Genomic DNA, 24,639 nt, shown 5'->3' on the forward strand with positions numbered 1-24,639 from the left:
CACTAGACTGTTCATCCCATACAAAAGAAGTGTATTTCTTTTGTGTCAGGGAAGATTAAGAGATATTATGGAAATCAGATTTTAGTCAATAAAGGAAAGAAAAATTGCAGTTCAGAAAACATCTCAGTTGCATCAAATATTAATGAATTGTGGCAAAATTTCCTGTTAAACCCACAGGAGGTGGAAAAAAAAAAATCAAGTTGATTTAGTTCAAGGAAACCTCAGTGATTTGTGTATTTTGTAATTCTCACACCTCAGAAGTGGGCATTTTCCTTTGCTGCTCTCCAAACTGTCAGTGTACTGAGCACGGTTATGCACAGGCACGTTTTCCTTTAGTTTTGCTGAAGATGACAGTGTACTCTTCTTAAAAAAAAAAAATACCTGAAGTCTTTCGACTTCTAAATTTAAAAGAATGGAAGTTTTCAGCATAGTGTAATAATGGGATCTGGGATTTGAGTGTGACCTGTGTTTTATCCTTCCCAAAGGCTACGTTATGTTTCCCACGAGCTGCAGCAGCTGCCTGCTGTCTCACCCACTGCAGTGCCACGGCACATGTCCTGACACACCGCCTCGTAACAAGTGCCACCTGCGCAAGGAACCTCGCTCCTGGAAGGAAGAGACAGGAGGTACCCAAACAGAAATAATCAGGCAGTATCACAGATGCATTTCCCTTACTGTATTTGGTTCCCAGGGATATTGAAAGTGAAAGCTCCACACATAAACAAAATGAGGATTAAAACATCAAGCTATTTCAGTTTAAAATCTCAGTTCGCTTACAAACTAGGTCACAACTGCTATCGGTTGTAAAGCATAAAGCTGAATCACTGAAAAATACTCTCACCAGAAGGACAAGTACCTTTTTGCACAGAAGCCACCTGCACCTCATGATGCAACTATAGAACAGGAGATGTCACTGTACTCCAACGCATTCCCTCAGTCTCAGTTTTTTGAGTTCTCACTTTTTCCAGTATCATCCAGAGGCCCTTTTCGGGTCTGCAGCTGTGAAGGAAGATCTTAGGACTGGTGATATCTTTTCCATTCCTCTAAACTTACGGCCCAGAATACAGGATATTGTCACTTTTACCTAATTTATACCTTTCAGTAATTTCTTTTAGGCCTTCTACTCATGAGTCTTCCACATTTTCTTTGAAAGATATATACCCAGATAAAAAGATTGTATTTATCAAAATGGGGAAGGGGAAGAAAAGAATAAAGGGGGAATGAATGCCTATCCTTTCATTACTAACACACAGGACACGATTTCTGAAAAACTGGGAAGTTTAGGATAAAAAGTAGGAAGGGTTGCACTTGCTTGAAACACATCAATTTCTCTGAAAGTTGGCATTAAATAGTCTTTATTCTCATGTGTCAACCCCACTTATTTCTCTGAATAAAGTCACTGTATTTCAGAGACAACGTCCTTAATAAAAGTCATCCCTAAGTTCCTATTTTTGAGGCACTCACCTTTCTTGCCATTATGAGACCAGAAGGCTTGTGAGATACTTTGAAGACCACACCACCATTTCCTGCTCCCAGCTCACTGATCTTCTCAAAGTCATCATCCTTCAGCTCTCCAACTTTTTGTTTCTGGGTAAGGAAAGCTTCAAGGCGCTTTCGTTGCTGTTCATCCAACTCTAGTTCTTCCAGCTTCTTCTGAAGTGCTTCCAAATTTGTTCTGTACAACAGAGAAAGAACAGCTCAATTATTAAGCTGTTTGAGCTTACCCAGCAGTGTTGCAAGAGGAAGAGCAATAGAGCTTTGAGGTCAGCAATTAAATCCACTACATTTTTGCACCTATATACATTATCTACTTATTACTGGAACTCTAAGTAAACAGTATTTGATTCCAGATAAAACAATGAGAAGCACCAACAGATGATACCCTGTTTCCCCATCTCTGAGGTTCTGTCCGAATTCATGCATGTTAAGTTTCCCTCCCTACAGGAGTGGCTTAATGACTCAGAATTTATGATCAGAGATCTCATGAATCACACCACATCACGCTAGTTTTAGTTTTGTGTTTTCAAGGATTGTGTTGCAATTTCCTACAGAGTTTGTCTAAATGTTTTATCTACTGATTTTTACATAACTATATAACTAACAATCCATTCAGAAGCTTCTCATTTAGGTATCAGTAAAAAGTTATCAAGCACAGGGAAACAAACACGGCCACTGGAAACACAGAAGTTTGTTTTTTATTTTTAACTTTAACTGGGGAAAAGAAACAGCCCAAAGGTCTTAAGATTACTTTTTCTTTTTTTTAAGGGTACATCTACTAGAAACCTAGGTTTAACATCATTAAGCAACACAAAATAGAAATAAAAAAAATTTTAAACAGTAGTTAAATTTGGGACTACACACAGAAGTTCAGTTTCCCAGGAAGATTTTTTTTTTAATAACTTTTCATTAGATCCTATGTAAACACTTCATTCCAATAATATGACAGCTTAAAAGCTCATTTAAAACTTCCCACATCCAGCTGCAACAGTAAGTTGCTGCAAGAGTAAATTTTTAACAGCAAGTATCTGTTTTGCTTAGCCAAATTTAATGCAATGTTCCAGAGAATACAGTGTTGCTAGGATGAAAAACTTGAGGAACAGAATCTGCTGCTTCAGAGCCTAAACCACTTCCCATTAAACAAAAAAATAAATTTCACCAATAATCAAGAAACCTATTTCTATTCATCACTTCATAACATGCTGTACAAAGAGACATTCTCTGAATGCTCTATAAGGTGCTGGTCAGTTGAGAAGATACAGGGTCAATTCTCCAAGAAGCAACAACAAATAAGCCCCAGACTCAACAGAAAGACAGATTGTAGGATGAAACCCTGAACTCATTCTATTAGAGAGCCTGCTTCCAGGCAGGATAACAATCTTGGTTTGACTGTATGTAAAGTTTAACTGAGGCAAATGAAAATAATATAAATATTCACAGCTCCTCCTTACTACACCGAATCACTCTGAAAGTTTAGGCAATGACGCACTCCATTTATCAGTTTAAATATGTTCGACAGGATGCCATTGCTAAACTAACTTGGGAAGTGATAATGCTTAGAAGAGCTAAACAGAGGAAATAGAATGAGACCTTTGAAGGAAAGGGGAGTTCTGTTTAGTCTGTTATTTTGACATTTTGTCCCAGCATAAGATTAACAGACAACACTATAAAAAAGATTCACAAAACACTCACCCTGGACAAAACTACTTTGGCAACACTGCTCAAAACCAGAACAGTCTTGCATAGTAAATTTTGATGTACTTATTCTATGGTGGTTATACTACCATAACTGTCTCTATCTTAATATAAAAATAATTTCATTGTGGAGCAGATACTTCATTTTCAGGCTATCCTACAAAAAGAAACATGCTCTTACTTCTGTCCTCGTACCATGATTTATACCAGTATAATCGTACTAGAATATAATCACATAACAGATACCCTAGAGTATCCACATTGAGAAATTTCCCTGTGTAGATAAGCATGGCTTATAGGAACACTCAAGTTAATCTGACTTACAGACTCTGTTTTGAAGATGAACCATTAGGAAAGAGACACATTTTTTAAATGCAAAACAGAAAACAGATTAATCACTGGATTATTTTTTCCCCCCTCAGATGTGCCCAGTAAAGCAAACAAATCCCAGCCTGAAGTCAAAGTAATGTGTGCCTTTTCCAGAACACAGCTGAACTAGCTCTTCTTATGCTAAGATTGCAAGATAAAAATTGGAGCAAAGTTAAGCACCCTTACTTCCCTACAATAAACTCTGGAACAATGAATGCTGAACACAAACTCTGTATTTTACCCTAGAAGTTTACTACTGTGAGAAGACATAACTCGTGTTTTTCAAAGATGATACACAGACAAACCCTGCCAGTACAGCACTCCAACACTCTCCCCAGGTCAGGCTGCCTGCGGTCAGTGAGGAGGTGAAGTGCTCTGGGTGGGACTCCTGAGGCCAGGAACGTGCTGCTGCCTTGCTCAGGTCCTTCGCCCTTGGAGCGGGCTTGAACAACAGCAAGCCTTCTACACACACTTGACAAGATACATAAAATCAGTATATTTTTAATTAGGCAGTATGTTAAGCGTTGCTATTTTTAGGAAGTACAGATTATTTTTTTATTCTGTAAAACCCTACACAACTAGCAGACATTGAGAACAGACATCCCTGGTATTTTTGGGGCTACTTATCAAGATAGGGTTCTTCAAATATTTCTCTATATTAGAAGCAGAGCAACGTTATAGTTCATGTTCAGTCATTAAAAATAAACTTTTTACTTGCTTTTACCCTGTGCTTGTATCAAAATCCTGACTGCCCAGAAAGTATGGCCTACAAAACATATGAAATTAATGAGGCAGTTTTACTGGATGTGACTTTTGTGGAGACAGATCTATTATTCTGCATGACTGCTTAGAAGTCAGGACCACATAGACAAGAGCTCAGCACCCACTACTTGGATCTCTCAAAAGAAACCAAGGCCATTTAGTGTATACAACAAAATGTAAAGGAACATCCAAATAAATTTACCAGCAATAGTTTTGTTGAATTAAGTTAAACATCTCTGAAATACAAATATATCAAGCTCCTAAACATAACATTTTAAATGCCCCGTTGATATATAGGGCCAGTTTTTCAGAGCACTGCAGCAAGCAAGACCTTTAGCGCTCTCTGAGGTCTGTATATAGACTTAATGCCACAAAGGAACCAAACTCTCCCCCCAAAATCTGACCTTAACAGGAAATTTCAGTTTCTTTTGAAAAATCTGGTCCAGTAAGCTGCAGCAACAAGCGATCTTTATCTTTATTTATAAGTTTTAAGAAGGAACTTGCTGTCATTTTAGGGATTACTGAAGAAGGTAGGGCTGCTCATTTGGAAAAATAAAGACACAGAAACAGGACGCAACAAGGCTTCTCTTGGCTCCATTTGAAGAAAACAACTATTCAGTTTTTCTCTCAAGCAGAAGGGGTTTTCTGGGTTTGGAGACAACACTGAGATACTTGAGCGCATGACTTGGAGCAGACAAAATGCTAGTGTGGTGAAACAAAACACTCGGTCATGCTGATGCTTTTGTAACAAAAAAATCTGCTAGGATAGCATTTATCACATCTATGTCAGTATAATATACGTCTCTATAAAGCTTTTTTACATTGCTCATTTCAATCTCAAGCTTGGCATTCACTTAAATACAGGTATTTCCTTGCTTGAAAGTACAAATTATTGTTGGGGTCCTTGTTCAAACACTTGTCAGAAGGTTCCAAAGGCTCTCACAGATGGAAAAATCATTGGTCCCATGAATCTCAGCACATCAGGTTTCTCTATCTAGAATGTGGCCATCAGCCAAATCACCAGAATGTTCTAACTTCTAATGGCAAAACCTTCATTACTTGCAGTGATGTGCAAGGCAATGAGAGCAATGAAGTTCTCTATCTCACTCAAATTTCTCAGGAGCAATCCTCTAAAGTAAATTAATCTGAAGACTTTTTGTGAAAGATATTAATCCAATAAATGCATTGTCAGAGTTACTATTCAGAATGTAACTGTAAGTAACATCTCCAGTTAGTTCTATGATAATTGAATGACAGACGTCAGGACAGAATTGATTTTTTTCATTCTGGTCCTTTGCTGGAAGCACTAAATATTAATCAAATGGAAATAGATACATTTTTTAAAGAGTATTTGTATCATCAAAATTGGTGGTGATAATCTACTCTCAGTATTTCTATGATGGCAGTACTTGGGTAGTTTCAGTTTTGAACTCAAACTACTGTAAGAATACTATCCCCTGGCCAGTAACTATGACTGTTAATCTGGACTCTCACTATATAAAAGCATCACAGCCAAGTTGCAGTGCAAAGCACATACAGAAACAGCTGGATAAGTACATCATTGCATATGAAGTTTTACAAATGAAACTAAACCAACACATAAAAAATACAGAAGAGGGAATACTTAAGTCAGTTGTTCATCACTAGAACACCATGAAAATGTTAAGGAAGTTTTGGTGGCTAAAAGTAGCAGCACGCTAGTGTGCTCACGTCTGCCTCCAGAAGGAGCACTAGTAGTTACTTAATCTTACATAAAACTTTTATTCAGAGACAAAGATTCCTATTAAAATTCATCACCATTACCTGCTGCAGTCTTGGAGTTGTTTTTTCACTGTCAAAGTGCTATGCCTTTGCCAGAGTTCCATCAAAGCAGGAAATCATCAGATCACCTCAGTGCTTCACTGTTCCAAGCACTACTCTAAAGCAACGGGTTATCATTGAATTTATTGCTATCAGTTTTAAAGCCAAGCACATACTAAACATACTGCACTAGGGAAAGAATCCAGCTTTCGTAATGTGATCATCTGAATGAAGCCACAGGGAGGTCAGTGCTGTTTCCTCCATGTGTTCAAGAAACAGTGTAATTTCACAGAACACCATCAATGAATATATTCTTAGTCAGCTAGCAGGAATGTGTAACCATTCTGTATAGCTAGCAGACAATACCACTGTAGAAAGTGTAGGGTCTTAACCGCTGGACTTCAGATACAATTATTGTAAGATCTCTCTCTTCCAGACTAAATGGAAAGTTTAAAGAAATACAGACTCAGGGCAAGCTTTTGGGGGAGTTGTTTGCTTGTTTTTCCCCCTCCAAGTGCAGCACCAGGTACCAGGTGCTCTAGAAGGGGAATTATCTCCACCCACACTTGATCAGGTAGGATCCTTCCTATTAAGTCAGCACTACTTCTTCCTTTTTGTACTCAAGGAAGCATGCTGACAGTGCAATGTCCTCCTAGTCACACGGCACTTCTGTAACCTCAAAAGTTTGAAAAGAATGCAAAACCAAACTCCTACCAAATACACACAAACACACCCCACTTCCCCACCAAACAACAACCCTCTGATGCGTGCAGAGAAACTTCACCTCTATTACTGTCAATTTACACTTTGCAAAATCCCCACTTTGGAGGCCAAAAGACAACTGCATTCTGACATCCTGGGGGAACCCCCATCCATCCCTTCTGCAGCCAGTTTGTGGAATGTCACACAGGTGAGGAAGGTTTTCTGAGGAGAATCACAGCATGGGATACTGGGAGCTTTTCAGACTCAGTGTCACCTCACCTGCATGGAAGCTCATCTCAGACCTTCAGAACTGTCTCACCTATAGCAGTATCTCGCCTCCGGACAATGGCCAAAAGCAGATGCTTAGAAGAAAGAATACTAGGTGGCAACAACAACAAAAGAAAGTGCACAGCCACGCCTCTGGTTAATGCTGGACTACACATTCTGTTCTCTGCCTCCCAGAGATGCACACGGTCTTATCCAGAAGATACATCACAATACCATCACTGCACCAGGTTATCAGCTCACTTTTTGAGCCTATCATACCGTTTCCTTAAGGTTTGTTTGTAGATTTTTTCGGACTTTCTTTTTAAACATCAAGACCCCCATAATTTATAACCACTGTGAACATGTGCATATGACACACATGTGGACACTGTAGTATACGTGAGTGAGTTAGGGGATACTGAGCAAACCTGTACTTCCTACGCGCAGGTTGAGCACGAAGGAGTAACAGATTCTGGGGTGCTCTCACCCTATACACAAAGATGGGCAGAAGGCAAGAAGAGACTTCTCAGTTCATGCTTTTGGGGCAGCCACACCAGCACTGAAGAAAGCACTCCCGGAAGAGATGCATGAACATTTTAGAGCATACTTGCTCTCTTTGAATCAGTAAAGAGAAGAGAAATGCTGCCTTTAGTCTGCTAGTATAATGTCATAACAGAAAATAAATCCTTATTCTTAATTGATATTAATAATACTCCAGATCCCTGAGAATTTTTTAAAATTCATGTTAGTGGTAAGTTAATCAATACTCAATGTAGCCTAAAGGCTACATTAAAGCTGTACTCAACACTGAAGCTTACTTTAGAGAGAGAAGAAAAAAAATATGTGGTAGAAGAAAAAAGTCTGACAGAGTCTTTAAACGGTAATTTGTCAAATAGTTGTTCAAAGTTATTACTATCAGTTTTGCAAGCTGAACAATTAGTGTGAGTGAAAGCATAAAGAAGTACATTCACTTTCAGATCTACTGTCACATGAGGATACAGGCTTGGGGGCTGTTTTCCAGAACACTGACAGTAATGCTTTCCCCAAGCCTACACAACTGTCAATTTACAGAAGAAAGTAGGCAGTTCACTACATAATTTCCATGAACAACCTCAATCAGGGAGCTGAAATAAAGCATTAGGAACATGAAGACATTCTGCGGTTTTGAAAAGACAGACTACTATTTTGTTTGACTGTGCCAAACCCGGGCAATAAGACAAATTCTTATTTAACTTCTCCTTTAACAAGGAACAGTTCACAGAACAACATGGAAGATAAAAGTAATTAGACTAGTCCCCTAGCTTACTGCACAGGTGTCTCTGTGTCTGGGCTAACTCCAGCACAGCCTCATAAAACTTGCAGTTAAAGCAACAACTCAAAAAGATCCAAACATGCTATAAGTGCAAAAGAGTCTTGCTTTGGAAAAATACACTATTTCTCAATTCCTGCTTATTTTCAGTTCTTGAAACGTGTTAGAGGTCCTTCATAAACTACCCTTACCTTTAAGTGGGATATATCCTTGCCCAATACATCTGCTCATTTCTAGCATGAATTTTAACATCTGAAAATACCATTCCACTTTCACAATGCAACAAATATGGCAGGGCATATTTTGAGGTTTAATATTGCCAGAAAAAAGTTACCCAGTAAGAATAAGAGGCAATTTCATTAAAATGTATTTCTTAGTAAAAGGTATGTAAAACAAAACTATTAGAAAAGTATTGTTCTGTCCAAACAAAGTATCCCACTAGAGTAATTCAATGTAGAAATTATCTTTTATCTAAAGCTGAAAGGAATGTATTTTAAAGGCAGGTATTTTAGAGAAAAAAATACACAATACAATTTCAAGTCTCCTGTGGAGTCTCCAACCAAATGGGACAGCTTACCTTCAAAAACTCCTTATAGGCTGAGCTGTTGGGTATGAATCTTTGCTTTAAGCTTCCTCCCTCTTTTGCTTTAGCCTAACCACTATCCCATTAAACATTCCAGACTATTTTTTCTTAAATAAGGCAAAGCATGCCAAATAACATGTTTGGATTGAAGATGGAGCGCACCAAAGAGTAAAGCCACAGATGCGAGCAGTGGCACAAATGGACAGATAGCCAATTCATGCCCTGGGTGCCTCTTCCTACCAGATTTTTTTGCAGCTGTTCCCAGCCACCACTTGGAGTTCAAGCCCTTTATCCTGGGTGGCAGCAGTCGCTGCCAGCAAGGCTTAGACACCCCTTTCACATGTTTAGCTCTGTGGCTAAACAATGCAACTGGTGGTTTGGGTTGTTTTTCTCTGTTAAAAGGCTTCCTCAGGACTTGCTGTAGCATTGAATTCAAAGTTTGCCACAAATAAACTTTGCCTTCTCAAACTAAGAAATTCAAGAGCCAAATCTCCAGAACTAGGAATCCAAGTTCTCGATCTCCCTTTCATAAATATCTGCACACCTATCACTGATTTTTTCCAGCCAGCATGTTGTGGTTTAGGCCCAGCTGGCAACAAAGCACCACACAGTCACTCACTCACTCCTCCCCCCTCAGGGGGATGGGGAGGAGAATCACAAAATAAAAATGTAAAACTTGTGAGTTGAGATAAGAACAGTTTCCTAACTAATATATAACAATAATAATATATAATAATAATAGTAGTAATGAAAAAGCATATAAGAGAAATAAAACTGAAGGAAAAAAACAAACAAAAAACTCAAGTGATGCACAACACAATTGCTCACCACCCGCTGACCGATGCCCAGCCAGGCCCTGAGCAGCAATCCCCCGCTCCCAGCCAACCCCCCCCAGTTTCTATACTGAACACTACGTTCTATGGTGTGGAAAAGCCCTTTGGCTAGTTCAGGTCAACTCTCCTGGCCACCCTCCCTCCCAGCATCTTGGGTACCTGCTCGCTGGCAGAGCATGGGAAACTGAAAAATCCTTAACTTAGGATAAGCGCTACTTAGCAACAACTAAAACATCGGTGTGTTATCAGCATTATTCTCACACTAAATCCAGAACACACTGTACCAGCTTCTAAAAGAAAATTAACTCTATCCTGGCTGAAACCATGACACAGCACTAGGCACAACCAGAACAAAACAACCGTAAGGCAATTAACACTCCCTTATGGAGAAAAAAAAAAGATTTATTTACTGGGTATTTAAAACACAACAGAGGATAAACAGAAGTCACAGAAATATGATCATCAGCTAACACATGTATTTACACAAGTCCTGCTTTTCCACTGTCTTACATCTCTGAACTATGAGTTAAATTTAATGATAAAAACAAGGGATAATTGTGTGCAACAGTAATGGTAACAGTACCTTCACGACTCCCTTATGTGGTAGATACACAGCCTTTGAGAGACACTACAATAATAAAAAAGATGAAGTTACAGTATCAATTTACAAGGCCCACAAAAAAAAACAGGATTAGAATTGAAACACCTTCTGTGCAAGAGCTGAGCAAGGAGCACAGAAGCACAAACTTCATCAAAAGCTGCAGTTAACACATCAGGGACTGGGAAAGAAAATTGCCAGAAAGTGCAGATGAAAACATACAAAAAAATCCCACAACTGGGATTCAGATAAAGTTGTGGATGGAAGGTTTAAATCCCTGCCCATATTTCAAATGGATGGATTGCATAACACAGAACATTTGCCAGTATAGCCACTTACTGTAAGAAAATAGTAATTTTTACTTAATATATGTATAGACTGTACCAATACATATAGAAATATTCATGTATAAATGCACACACATATCTATATCCAGACAGAATATTTCTTCCCAAAAAAATGCATTCTGCAATTGCTTTATTTGCTACATTAAATCTGCTGACTCATCTTCCCACCACATCCGAAAAAAGTTCTAGAAAAGTACAGAACAATACTGAGTTGTAAAAAACACTGAAAGAAAGAATTGCCAGGAAGTTTCAATGGCCTGCTTTAAGAACCTGTAAGTAGATTTTTAAGACGATACTGGTTCATCCAAAGAATCACACTGGTGGAATATCTCTGTCCTAGTTCTCAGGCTGTTAAAGTAAAATAATCTGCTTCCATTCTTACTCCTTTTGCATGTGTCACCCAGTCAGGGACACCACTTTACACCTTCTCCTGCTGGATCCTGTGTGGCAACTGAATCCAAGTGAAAGACCAATTCCCCAGCTGTCAGCAGGCAGAGGTTAGGCTGGAATTCACTCTCCTCTTGTTCAGACAAGACTCAGGATGACAACGGCTTTTCAACAGATGTTTGCAAAGAGATACTGAGCAGTGAATTAGTCTTTCCCAGTTGTTCAATTCCTGTGGGCACTAACTGGCAGAAAGCCTGGCACATTCATTCCAAAGTATAATCAAGATTTTGTCTAAGTAATACTGAACATATATCAAATCAGAAATAGTCTGATTGCTAATTTCTAGCAACACATAAGTAAGTCTTCAGAAAAAAATTCCATTGCTTCCTTTTGAAAAAAAAAAAAAATGTTAAAGTCTTTGGAAGAAAGAACCTGCTCCCCAAAAATTCAACAAGCTAGAAACTCACGTTGCCAACTAAATTGCTTCCTCAAAGAGACATTTTTGTGTTTTGGCAGTGGAATCTGTACACTTTATAAAGCCCAGTCAATTCCCAGAGCAATGATGGGAAAACAAATGCAGCTGTAAAAATGATAACACAGGCAAGAAGGGGCGGGGGGAACCTTTTTTACTGGAAAATTTAGAACTTAATAATTTAAAGGGAACATCTAGGTTTACCATACATAAAAGAAAATTCCTTCCTCAGAAGGTTTCTCCTGTATACCTTGAAATATTAGCCAGTATCCACTCAAATAACTGGCTAATGTATTTCCTGTCTCATGTAAATTCCCCACAATTTTCATGCTTTTTTTTTAGCTAGTGCTAAAGCAAAGACCCTTTGCCCAGATTAACAACAGTAGCACTGTTATGCCAGATAAATAATTCAACTACATATTGGGTTTACGTAGTCCCTTTCAATCCTTCTTTTTTAAAGCCTTCTTCGGCTACTAGATAACACTGGGAAGTCTCAGAGGTAATCTGTTCCTCTTGAGGCAGAGACCTGAAACTATTCAATTAAAAGATGTGCTACTCAGAAATTGTAATTACTGAATTTCAACATCTCTCAATAGTATCTCTCAGGCTCTGAGAATACTGTCACCTAATCCTGCAAAAGTCTGAACAAATGCAAGGTCCTGCCCATGGGTCGGGGCAATCCCCAGCACAAATCCAGGCTGGGCGAGGAGTGGATGGAGAGCAGCCTCAAGGAGAAGGACCTGGGGGTGTTGGTGGATGGAAAACTGACTGCGAGCCAGCAACATGCACTCACAGCCCAGAAAGCCAACCGTGTGCTGGGCTGCATCCAGATCGGTGTGGGCAGCAGGGTGAGGGGGGGGATTCTCCCCCTCTACTCCACTCTTGGGAGACCCCCCTGCAGTGCTGGGTCCAGCTCTGGGGGCCCCAACATCAGAAGGACACGGACGTGCTCGAGCAGGGCCAGAGGAGGCCACGAAGATGCTCAGGGGGCTGGAGCACCTCCCCTGTGAGGACAGGCTGAGAGAGTTGGGGGGGTTCAGCTGGAGAAGAGAATGCTCTGGGAAGACCTTAGAGCAGCCTCCCAGCACTTAAAGGGGCTACAGGAAAGGGGGGGAAGGACTCTTTATCTGGGGTGTAGGGATAGGACGAGGAGTAACTGTTTTAAACTGACAGAGGACAGATTTAGATTAGATGTAAGGAAGAAATTCTTCCCTGTGAGGGTGGTGAGGCCCTGGCACAGGTTGCCCAGAGAAGCTGAGGCTGCTCCCTCCCTGGAAGGGTTCAAGGCCAGGTTGGACGGGGCTTTGGGCAACCTGGGCTAGTGGAAGGTGCCCCTGCCCCCGGCAGGGGTGTGGAACTCGATGATCTTTAAGGTCCCTTCCAACTCAAACCATTCTAGGATTCCTGCCAAAGGAGGTGGCTCTGCCTCATTCTGCCCCTAGCCCTTCATTCCTAAATTACCAATTCAAACAACAGATCCATTTAAAAATTAACTAAGAAATACTGCAATTTTTCAGCTGGATTATTTCCCTGATTAAGTTCACTGTGTGGCTACATCAATGCTGCTGCGAGCACAAGAGGACAGCCCTCTGAAAATTAATCTGGGCTTCTTTGGTGGATAAATTCTCAGATCAGCATGTACATCTACCTTGCTGTAAGAGTTGCTACAAGAAAAGAAGCATCAGGAAGGCAAGGGCACAGCAAGGAGAGGAGACGACTTCTTTAGAAGGAGCAGGATCTTGCACATGCTTAATCATGAAATCACACCTTCATAACTACCTGCAGAATTGGTGTTGTAAAGGACAGAAAAGGAAAAGTGGCTGGATTCATATTTACAGCCCGCACTTTCCTTACCTTTCATCTCACTGGAAAGCAACATTTAATTTCACACCCACTTTTTATTTAACTCTCCTAAAATGATTTAGGCTTTTTGAAAAAAGACATCATAATAACTAAACTATGCCTCCATTACTGTTGTTATTCTTAAATATAAGTGCAAGTACCTAATAAGACTTGGTATTTACTGCCACCACAGTGTTAAGTGTCTTAAAATCTTTCCTACATCCATAATAGTAAACTAAAAGCTGCCTAGCAAGTAAGAACAGCACAGGTCAATTTGCCACTTGCATTTATTTCTGTACTAATTGTGTGCACTTACTTAGTTTTAAATTTTTTCAGCACATGCATCCAGAAATAACATAAGAAGTCAGCAAGGTGATGCAAGCTCTTACTTCCCACTATTTTATTATAGCAGATCATGTGGGTCTATTAGCTTCAGTATTATAAAAATGCTATTTCTAATTCCATGAAGGACTATGCTAAGCTCATGCACATTTAAATAGAATGCTACGAGTATGTTTTAATCTAAATTTGGAAGATTTTATGAATAACAAAAAGCTCAGTTTTCCTGGAATTAACTAGCATTTACGATTGCCTAAAATGCATTCTCTCATACCACATGTATTTGTAAGCTTGGTTAAACCTTCATTAGTAGGGGATTAAAAAAAAGTTGTTTTTTTTTCTTAAAAATATTTACAAGCTTGCAGTAATTCCACATACATACCCAATGCAACTGCACTCGGCTAGATCAGTCATAAAATTGCAGGACCTAACCTTCCAGAACACTTCACACAGGCACAAAGCACCCCTGAAGTCAATGGGATTCCATAGAAGGGCTGCCCCTCCTCAGAGACTTTGTGGTTTTAAAAATAAATTAAAAAATCCCCCAATACAATCTTACAATTTTCATGTTTTTCAGTATCTTTCTCAAGGGAACTTCACTTTGGGCTTTGTAGGAGTAGAAAGGCAGATTATCTCCCATCATCTGCAGTGGAGTTTGGCTTTTTTGGTCTTTAAGTTTGCACTGAAAAGCATGAAAATTGTAAGACGCATAGTAAGTAAGCAACTACTTATTTTGCAAATTGTAATATAAATTGAACTTCATACCACTTCTGCATAATTGCCAAATTGTTCTTTGACTATCAAATACAGGTAGCTGTACCCAGAGGTCATGACAGCTATTCAGAGGCTTCCTTAAATGAAGTTTAAACAGAATAAACAACAACGAAAAGCTGACAAGTTAATACAGTGGTTCTTAACCTATGACTAGAATTTGCCAGACAACCATTTCTATGAAACTACTCTTTGGCTTGAACAGTTCTAAGGCACAGACATACTACAATTAAAACTTTTTTTCCAAAAAAGAAAAAACCCAGAACTGTTCATCATGGGCATAAGGATCACCACTAACAAGAGCATTATGCCTGATGACCTGCTTCCACTCACAGTTAGCTTCAGACTTTCTTTCAGGCCATGCCCTTAAAAAAAAAATTAAATGCAGTTCCTAAGGTGGTAAAGGCCTACAGACAGTATCTTAAGTTCCTCCGAGACCTAGTTCTTTACAGCCTATTAAAGGAAGACGCAAATTCCATTGTCTGCTTTTTTGTTTACAGTTTTATCTAATTAAGCACAAAACAGAAGCATTCTTTCATACTGTCCTTAGTCCTCCTCGCCAAGAAAATAATATTACTCTGCTCATTCTAGCTCATATTATACCTTGCTATGTCATGTCTGAGATTTGTTTGGCCCCATCTTTCCAGAGCAGAGATCACAGTTTAGGCTTGATTTGGGAGATACCAGTTGTTGCTAAAACACATACACAGTTTTTGTATTTTGGAATTCTTTAAACAGATGGCAAAAAAGAAAGACGTTTTAATCCCAACCACCTTTTCAATGTGAATGCTTACACAACACAAAATAAAGTCAGTGGCACTGAAAAAAATTATTTTCATTTTTATGTTTAATCAAAGTCCCAGGCACTTCTGGAAGGTTAAAGATATAATACCAGAAGAAGTTAATACAGAGAAGTTGTCTTTAATTACTCAGCCAAGGTAAAAAGTAAGGCTTTAGAGCAGTTGGTTTGTAGACATATCCAAATGTAACTGATGTACAGGAAAAGCAATCAGAAAGTGTCTCTTCTCTAATTAGAAGTTTTAAGAATGTGTATTAATGTCTGTCACTGCTTAACTGAATCAGTAATGTCTTCTGTAACAGCCAAATGAACTAAAAAAAATAATTATAATGCTCAGTTGGTGGCTCATTGGATTGTTGTGATCCATGACAAAGTATGTTGTATTGACTATTTATTTCACTTTTTCAAGTAAGCACTTTTAAAACAGGCTGTGAATAGTCTACATTATATGCCATGACATTCTATCTCATTATACATAATTTAGGATCTCAAGGCACAGGTTTAGTAATTTTTTTTCTGTATGTACACTTCTAGATATAACCATTTTAACTAATAAATTTTAATGCACTTTCCTGAGATCTGTGGAACACTTCAAAACTCATTATGCAGCCTAACTTATAGACAATAGGTTCTGATGAAAAAAAAGTATGATTTTTTAAAAAAATGTATTACAAGACTGTAACTACAGAACTCCTGCATTTTGTTCTCAGTCAAAAGCACTTTAACTTAGTCATGTTTAGATATTTGTTCTGAATTTAAAAAGAATTATCAAGCATCTATTTGGATCTCATTAAATATCAATTTTAAGAAGCCAAAGCAGTTGAAAATCAGTAAGAATTTGACATGTCCATAATGTTTTCATAGCACCAGCTGCGCAGGTATTCAGTGATGAGCCATTAAAAGACTTAACGTGTCAAAGAAAGCAGAAACCGAAGTTGGGGAACAATAAGGTACCCTAATTCTGTTCTGCTGTGTGAGAGAACAGTTAGGTAGTAGTTTCATGTTGTGTTTTCACCAAGGGGGGAAAAAAAAAACCCACACAAAACACACACCTCAATATAAAACCCTATTTGAGACGAGACAGTGAAACTTCTGTTTCAGCATGGTTTGTACATACCATCATCATACACGCCCTTATCTGGCAGCAAGCTAAAAACCTAGCTGTACCTGGCATTTTAAATCAAATTTAACTCTCTCATTATAAATGATCCTTCCTTCTGCTTACTTTTTTTGTAAAGATACAATTAAAGAATGACATGAATTAACTTTCTTTTCCTGTGAACAAAAAACTTATTGTAATACAGAAGGTGGCATTATCTTGAAACCTACCCTCCTGCTTCTTTGCAGAGCATCTACATCACGTTCTGGGTCTAGTTTGGATTTAGAGAAACAAAGAAATTGGGTAACAACTGTCACATATTCAAAGAGAGTCAGAAGTTTGAAAGGAACTGAAAGTGGAGATTCTGTTCTTGTTTCTTTTGGCCATTAAGACAGTAAACTGTCCTAGCACGTTCATCCAAAAGAGAAGCACTCCTTTTATTAATCTTCTTTTAGGTTTATTCAGTTTATTTCCCCGTTTTCTCTGCAAAATCTCTGCAGAGGTATAACTGTGGAGCTCCAAAAGTACCAGAATCAAATTAAACCTGCAGCTGGCCAATGTCATCTCCGTATTATTCTCATGATCTGAAGCAATGCATAGCTCAGGAACAGCAGCACAGGTTCAGTTCTCTCTGTGCAACTGCTTCTCAGCAGGAAGTGTCAAAAACAGAAGTGATGCTCACAGCATAGGAAAATCTCTTATTAAGTTGTCTCTATCGTCCAGCAGGATAGCTAGGGATTTGGAAGGCCCTAGAAGAACCATAACATCCTGTACAAATAATTAATTGCTACAAATAACAAAAACTGTTGTCAGAGAAAAACAATGTCAAATTTTCATTAAAATATTCAGTATACATGTATTTAAACTGCAAGTACCCTAACTCTCCTTTATATAACCTTGCCAGGGAAAAGAAAAAAAAAAAAAAAGAAAGGTGTCATGCAAGCGAGAACCCGGCCTCGTGTGCATACTTCTTAAAGCCCTACACCTCATGCTACAGATTTTTCTTACTCTAGTCAATGAGTTCCCATCACCAAATAAGGATGAAGATAGAGGACAAGACAGGAATGGAAAGCAGGACATCCTGAATCATCCAGCCCCTTCTTTCACTTCCTCCCTTTCCCCTTCCTTTCTGCCAGGAAGCCAAAGTATCATATGTACTCATTCCTAAAAGTATTAAGCTTCAATATTTTAAAACTAGCAAGAGATTCTGGGGGTCAAATACCCATCAGAATATGTTACAGAACCTTCCACCTCTGACAGATAGAAAGTTTCTGAATTCCAATGTACAACCACAGATGGCCAATACATATCCATTTGATTTTGTGCCACCATTGCCTTTGGGCCTAAATAACTTCCTTCCTTCTGGATATTCAGGTCCTTCATGCATTTACAGACATCAGTCATATCACCTCGCTCTGCATCTTCATTTTACTTAGCTAAGTAATTTGAGCTTTTTTCATTCTTTGTCTGGAGAGGTTCTCTTCTCCGAAAAAGAACAGGGAAGCATCCAAGATCATTTGCAAAATGACAGGTTTGTATATGGTGGAAGCAAATGAGTAACTGGAGACTCACATAGCCAAAATTCCATTATACCAGGAACACAGCTTTAGAAAGTGTTAATATGGTAATCCACAGATGCACAGCATACTTGAAACGCTTGACAATGTACACAGGCCAACAAACACCTCTACTGTTGATTTCAAGCAGTAACCAAAGGGGAAAAAAGCGCAGAGCAGGAGAGGAAAAAATAGAAACAATCTTACAGATGAAGAAAAAAAAACCAAAACCATTTTCAATTTAATTCCAAAAACATTTCCAAAATCTGATGCAACTATTATTTGCTGTTTAAAATCTTTCACAATGAGGATTTAATATTAGCAGGATGAGGGGTATTTCCACAATTAATTAATTCTGGCTGTTTACAGAACAACAGGTTGCTGGATCTACTTTCACTAAGCTACTTCTTTTAAAAACACTTGATACATCTCCAAGCCTGGCAAAATCTGGGTATAAGGTCTTATGTACGACAAAGAGCAGAAGTTTAGGAAACAAATCAACATACAAAACAGAAAATAAAGCAAGATAGTTCATCAGCGTAAACAAGACTGAACATTCCCATGAGTCTCCAAAGGTTCCAAACAAGTAAATGAGTATCAGATATGTAAAAACAATTTAAAATTAATGACATTTCTCGAGTGAAGAAATACAATAGTTAATATATTGCGTGTTTGGTGATTAACTTCAGGTATTAAGTAAGTAATAGGCATATCAGATTTATTCTATAAAACAAGACTAATATGCAACGGGGATCCCTGAAGACTAAATCACTGTATCCCCAACTACCTTGAAGAAAAATCAACTGGAAAGTGCTATGCAGACAAATACAATATTTTCCCCCTATCAATCCAGAACAAAAACTGCATAATATCCAGATCATAATGCTTAGATACAATCAGTAACTCCTGCCAAAGAATAGTTTTTAAACAGCTCATCTCTCAGTTAATCATCAAAAGAGTTTGCTAGAAATGTCACTGCTAGAGCTACTAGATGCTGATTTTTTTTTCTTTTGAGATGTGGTTAAATGAGATCTGAGCCTGTCTGAAAACGTGGCAACAATGATACATGTGGAGCCCAAGACTTGTACCTCTCACTGCAATTCTGTCTCAGATGCCCTCTGTCACAGCTGTACATAAGCATATCAGAGCTCAGTTTACATATCCAAGAGGGGACTGAGCTGACCATACAGGGACAGGAATCTGTTCTTCCAAGATGTGTCTTTGTTTCGAGGCTCAGTTAAGAGTTAGCCCATCACCTTAATCTAAAAATTAATTGATGAACACAGACCTGTTAACCTCAAAGAAAAACCTTTTATAACACTTCATTACTTTAGAGTGCTGGCACTTTATCTGCGTAACTGAAGCCACCATGCTCACCCAGACCCATAAACCTCAACAGAGGCTTTGTAAACAACATGTACCAATCTACTGTTCAGTCTTTTTCCCCCCCTGCAAGTGTACCTACCCCATGATTTGCTTAGACCTACCTTCCACACATTTATAGTGTAATATTTGTATTACACACAGGAAAGCTCAGAAGCATTTTCTTCAAACATGCTCACTGACACATCAAGCATAACATGCTAATTAGTGAAAAACAGATTTACTGAAACTAGTGTTAGTTTGGTTTAAAGCCAAGGACAAGGGGAGAAACAGAACACCTTTTTACACATCCGTGATTTTCAGTATCATTTCTCCCACACACATTTATGAAATACACTAACAGAAATGTAGGATTTGGCACTTAGTAGATAATTATATAAGCTAAGAATTCAGTGGATACCATTATGGACTACGAGAAGAGAGTTATGCAAGTTTTCCTCTATTTTTTTCCCCAGCTTATTTACCTTGCATATCTGACAGAAGTTTGCTTATTGCCAAAGACACCACCCACTTATTCCGTTGAGGAGACTCTCGGCAGCTACCAGGAAGGGGGCACGCACCCCCAGGAATCAATAATTTTGATTTTTCTGGAAACCAGGCCGTGCCGGTTTAAAGCAAGACGGCTTAAGGAGAAACTAACCCAGCAGCGCTGGTGCCACTTCACCGCCTCGGACCCGCGCTCTTCCCGGGGGCGCAGCGGCGGGGGCCGGTCCCAGGCGGCCACCCCAGCGCTCCGGGCAGGCTCCAGCCGGGGAGGCCGCGCCCCTCACCTCAGGGACGCGGGACGGCGGCCGCCGCAGAGCGCGGGCAGCCCCGCCAGAGCCCCGGCCCCCCCCGCAACCGCCTTCACTCACTCTGCAGAGCTGGTCCCGTTGACGGCGGAGCCATCCGGAGCGGGGTTGAGCTGAATTGGCCCGGGCTTCTTCTTCGGCATTTTCGCCCCCAGACGGCGCAGAGCGTATCGGACGGAGAAGCCCCCGCCCCACTTCGGCCAGGTTCGAGGGACTTCCTGCGGCGGAGCAAAGTTGAGGGCTCCCCTCACCGCCGGTACCCCCGCGGGCTGCAGGCAGCCTCCTCAGCAGGCAAGTGCCTGTGCTAGTGCCGCCTCCAGACCCCGGCCGCGCCTCCGCCGCCCCTCCCGCCCGCCCAGCGCCGACCTCCCCCGCCGGAGCAGCACCGAGCTCCCTCCCGGCAGCTCCCGACGGGGAAAAACTGCCCGGGCTCAAAATGTGCCCTTCGTCGGGACTGCGCCTGCGCGTACCGTCCCGGCCTGCCCGGTGCGCAGACACGCTGGGTAGGCGCATGCGCACTAGAGGGGAGCGAAGCCCCGCTGAAGCCCTGCCCTGACCGCGCTCTGCCCGCAGCTCTCGGGCTCGCACGTCGCGGGGGACTCGCTCCCCTCCGGTTACCGGTACCGTACCACTCTGCCCCACTTCATACGGTTTATGACTTTAGCGTAAAACTTTTTGGGCTGGGGCTTTTGTTTAGGTTTCGTTGATTTTTTGAGAATTCTCATAGCGACTAATTAAAAATAGCTGCTTCCAACGAGCGACGTCGTTTTCTCCGCAGAGAAACCCCGTTGTTAAAACGATGTTTTATGGAGCAGTTTATTTATCTCCCTCGTATGCAAACATTAATGTACCCCGATGTGGTAGCTACTGTATTTATAATTAAAACATAAGCCTCAGCTGGGGTACTAACGGCTGCTAAATTTTTCCCAAAGTAAATGCCTGAATTAAAAATGGAAACTGAGGATTGCAGTTACAAAACTGTGAATTATAAATAGTAAAATGAGTATGAAAATGAAAAGCACTGCTGTAGCTACTAGGAATGGCCAGATTTGGTCACATATATTCCACCCATTAATGTGATGATGGTTTTACGTGTGTACATTTTTGTGAAGTTCTATGATTTTCTGTCTCTATAGATTTTTGCAATTACATTTAGTGAACCTAAAAACCAAGAAAACTTTATTTGCCAGGAGCTCTCTATCATGTTATGGCATACAAAAGCAAGACTGTATAGCTGACGAAGTATGATTTACAAAATAAATTAAAACATCAGTGTTGTATGTGGGGATTGTACTTTATGAACCCACTGCTTCTCTGACAGTTTAAGGTTAGATATAGAAGTCCTGAACATGCAAGTGCTGAACTATTAGAGAGCAAGGCCGTGATCTCACGCCACGGAAAGAACAGTGTCTGTTTTAGATGGGTAATTCTGGAGAGAAGAACACCATCACAAATACGTGGTTAACGTTTTGGAGAACAAAAGCCACATTACTGCTGAAAAAAGCTTCCGCATGGGATTTAAACTGAGCACTGCTTTAACATCCACTTTCTTCCACACATCTATAAACTGATTTTTTAGAAAACAAGTCTGCCACATAATACTGTGGCATGAACCACACCATTAAGAGCAGTGGAAGCAGTGGGAGCCCACTGGGGAAGCGGTGGCGAACAGGTGAGATGCCAATGTCCTGCAACAGCTCCGCTGGACGCGGGCGGGTGTGCCCTGGGCAGCTGAAACAGTGCTGATCCGTCAGCCTGAAACGTGTACAGCCTGTGACAAACCCTTTGTAAGCACGCCCAAACAGCCTTGCTCCAGTCCAACGGTGGTCTCTTCCAGGGTAGGCAAAATTGCTTTAAGAGTAATAGATATCCTTTTTCTTCAGTCAGTAGCAGCTGTTCCTCCATAGAAATTCTCTTTCCAAGAAGGGGAATTTAAATTTAAAGATTCCTGTTATTTAGTTGTAGATCTTGGGAGGGAAATGGAATATTAGAGTACCACCAATGGTCCTGTTTGGATCAACAAAGCCAGGTGGGATATTACACATTGCAGTGTAACAATGACATTTATAGGCTAATCATACAATAAGATTCAGGAGATAAAAGGAGTTACATGTATCTGTCTTTTGTGAACAGAGTGACATTACAATCCTGCCTCTGCTGCTGAGATGTGTAAACAAGTTTGGTAAGTTTGTGCTTCTTCGGAAGATTAATTTCTCATGGTCTGAATCCAGCTGAAGTAAGATGAAAACTCTTTAAAGGCCTGTAACCTGAGAAGTTACGCATTAAGCAGATTTCTTCTGCTTTCTGATACAGATGAGAATTTCTTACCACTACTATAGTAAGGTTTTGTACTGTACAGTGCTCTAATCTGTCGACAAATGTGACACATCTAGACGAAAAGACTCTACAGTTACTCGTAAATTTGCTTGAGTGGTAAATGAAATCTCTCACAGACATGTGTGAGCCAAGAACAGAAGCAGCACCCAATGACTTTGTTGCTAAGGTGGTGGTTAATGGCTTGGTACTGGGTAGAAGAGTGAAAAATCAGTTTCTTTGGCAGTTCCAGTGCTGACCACTATAACATATTATATTTCTGTGCTTTATTTCTTTTGCCTGAGAGCAGAAAAAGATCAATGCCTAGAAATGCCTTTCTTCCTTGCCAGGCAGCTGCTCCAGTGGTTGCTTCAGAACTGCGTTTGTGTCTCTGGGTGAGGAGTGGGAACTGTTCACACGCTCCTGCTGCTTTCAGAGCCCGTAACAAACGCTACGCGTGTGGTTTCAGCGCAAAGGCGGTGACCTCCATCTTATGCAGGAGTTGTCAGTCACATGCTCTTTAGCACTCACTCCATAAAACATTTTTTCTGCTGAGATTCCCTAACTTTTGAAGTGATAGGGTCTTTTTCATATACAATGCAGACATAAGAATCCTCACTCAAATTAGTAACTTCTTGACAACTGTGGACAGGTTTTAGACTCCAATGAGGTGGTTCAGCCACAAATTAAAATAGAAGAAATCTGTATTTATATGGTTGAGAATTTTTAATTATGTGTTATTTTGGTTTTTTCCACAGGATTAAGATGCTATAGCAAAATTGAATGACTAGCATTTACAGTAAGTCATGAAGTATCAATCTATGCTAAAACCAGATTTTTTTTTCTGAAGACGACATTGAGTTGTGGCTGAGGTTGTTTTTCTCTTTATACAACTCTGTGTGGGGAAACTTAAGGACTCCTTTGTCTGAAACACTGAACTCCTTTGCAGAGAAGATGTGAATGTTAGACAGGTATTGAAGGCACAATTACTATATATGCCTCGTATAATTGCAGTTGCACTATGCCATAATTGCCCACGAGTTATGCAACTATGGTTATTCTACTATGTTGCAAAGTATGGCCTCTTTTTCTCTGAAAAGATTATTGCAAAGAAGTTTTTATTTTAAATATTTGGACTGAACAAAGAAGAATTTTAATTGTGAATTGTGAATTTTCATATAGAGTTTGAATTATTTTTGTCCTTGTAACATTCTTTAGTCTTCTCCATCAGAAAAAAAGCCTACACAAACAGATGAACAACTGGACACATCTACGGAAAGCAGAGGTTTTGCTACAAAGAATGTTTGAAACACAGCAATAAAGAAGTGTGGATCACATTGACTGACTCAGCTGACAGTAACAGTGCAGAGTAAATTCCATAACAAAACTTGTCTTGTAAATACTTTGTATAAAGAACTGCTCTGAATTTAATGTTTTAATTTTTTGTGGTTTGCAAAAGTAAAATAATAATTTTACTCAAAGTAGTCATTAATACTTTTATAGAAACTGACATTATGAATGAACTTCCCTATACATTATCTGAAAATGCCATATCGTTCCTAACATCTGATTAATTTCTAAAGTAGAAAAGATTAAATTATTCTTTTCACAGCTTTGCAGTTCAAAGACATACTCCCTTCATCCAATCCCAGCTATTAAGAGACAGCTCCCTCCTCTGGAGCACTTCATTCTTGCACTGCAAACATAGTACTGTGGAATTTTTGAAAAATTACTGAATTCACTCAGCTCTTTTAAAGTCCTTTTGGCCTATAGTACAAACCCAAAGATATTCTGAATTGACTGAATATAGACATAAAGTCACGGGCATATGGACTGATGCCACCGCAGGAATCATTTTCATTTCTGCCCCCGCTGAGTTCCTCAGGCACTATCGTACCCCTGGAACCTCAGAGGTACCTGAAAGCTCAGTGGCCTCTGGGATTTGCTGGAAGCCTCATAAGACACCTTATTTGTTTTGTTGTTGTTGTTTTTTTAAAATGGTGGTCACACTGATGGGTGTACTGAACGACCAGTTTTATGTGATGAGCACATTTAAAATGTTTCAAGATTGTTGTAGGTTGGTTTAAACTTCTGTAAAACAAAGAGGTTTAACTTCAGTGCATTT

The 24,639-nt window shown here is 39.8% G+C and overlaps 2 protein-coding genes and 1 long non-coding RNA gene across 3 annotated transcripts in view; 2 read left to right on the top strand and 1 right to left on the bottom strand.

Annotated features, from left to right (window-relative positions):
- The window catches only part of MAP2K1 (mitogen-activated protein kinase kinase 1), a 41,294-nt gene extending 20,718 nt beyond the window's left edge, over nt 1–20,576 (bottom strand). The window contains exons 1-2 of the mRNA XM_074880191.1: nt 20,265–20,576; nt 1,465–1,675 (exon numbers count right to left, since the gene is read on the bottom strand). Of these exons, the coding sequence (XP_074736292.1) occupies nt 1,465–1,675; nt 20,265–20,344 (291 nt within the window). The 5' untranslated portion in view covers nt 20,345–20,576. The remainder of the gene's footprint in view (nt 1–1,464; nt 1,676–20,264) is intronic.
- The window catches only part of TIPIN (TIMELESS interacting protein), a 312,013-nt gene that overhangs the window by 276,079 nt on the left and 11,295 nt on the right, over nt 1–24,639 (top strand). The window lies entirely within an intron of this gene.
- LOC141948251 (uncharacterized) lies at nt 20,731–23,989 on the top strand. The gene is made up of 4 exons (XR_012630403.1): nt 20,731–20,821; nt 22,335–22,383; nt 23,273–23,313; nt 23,733–23,989. It is a non-coding gene; the product is annotated as an uncharacterized LOC141948251 (long non-coding RNA).

Source organism: Strix uralensis, chromosome 11 (genome assembly GCF_047716275.1).
Source record: "Strix uralensis isolate ZFMK-TIS-50842 chromosome 11, bStrUra1, whole genome shotgun sequence".
Classification (NCBI taxonomy): Eukaryota; Metazoa; Chordata; class Aves; order Strigiformes; family Strigidae; genus Strix; species Strix uralensis.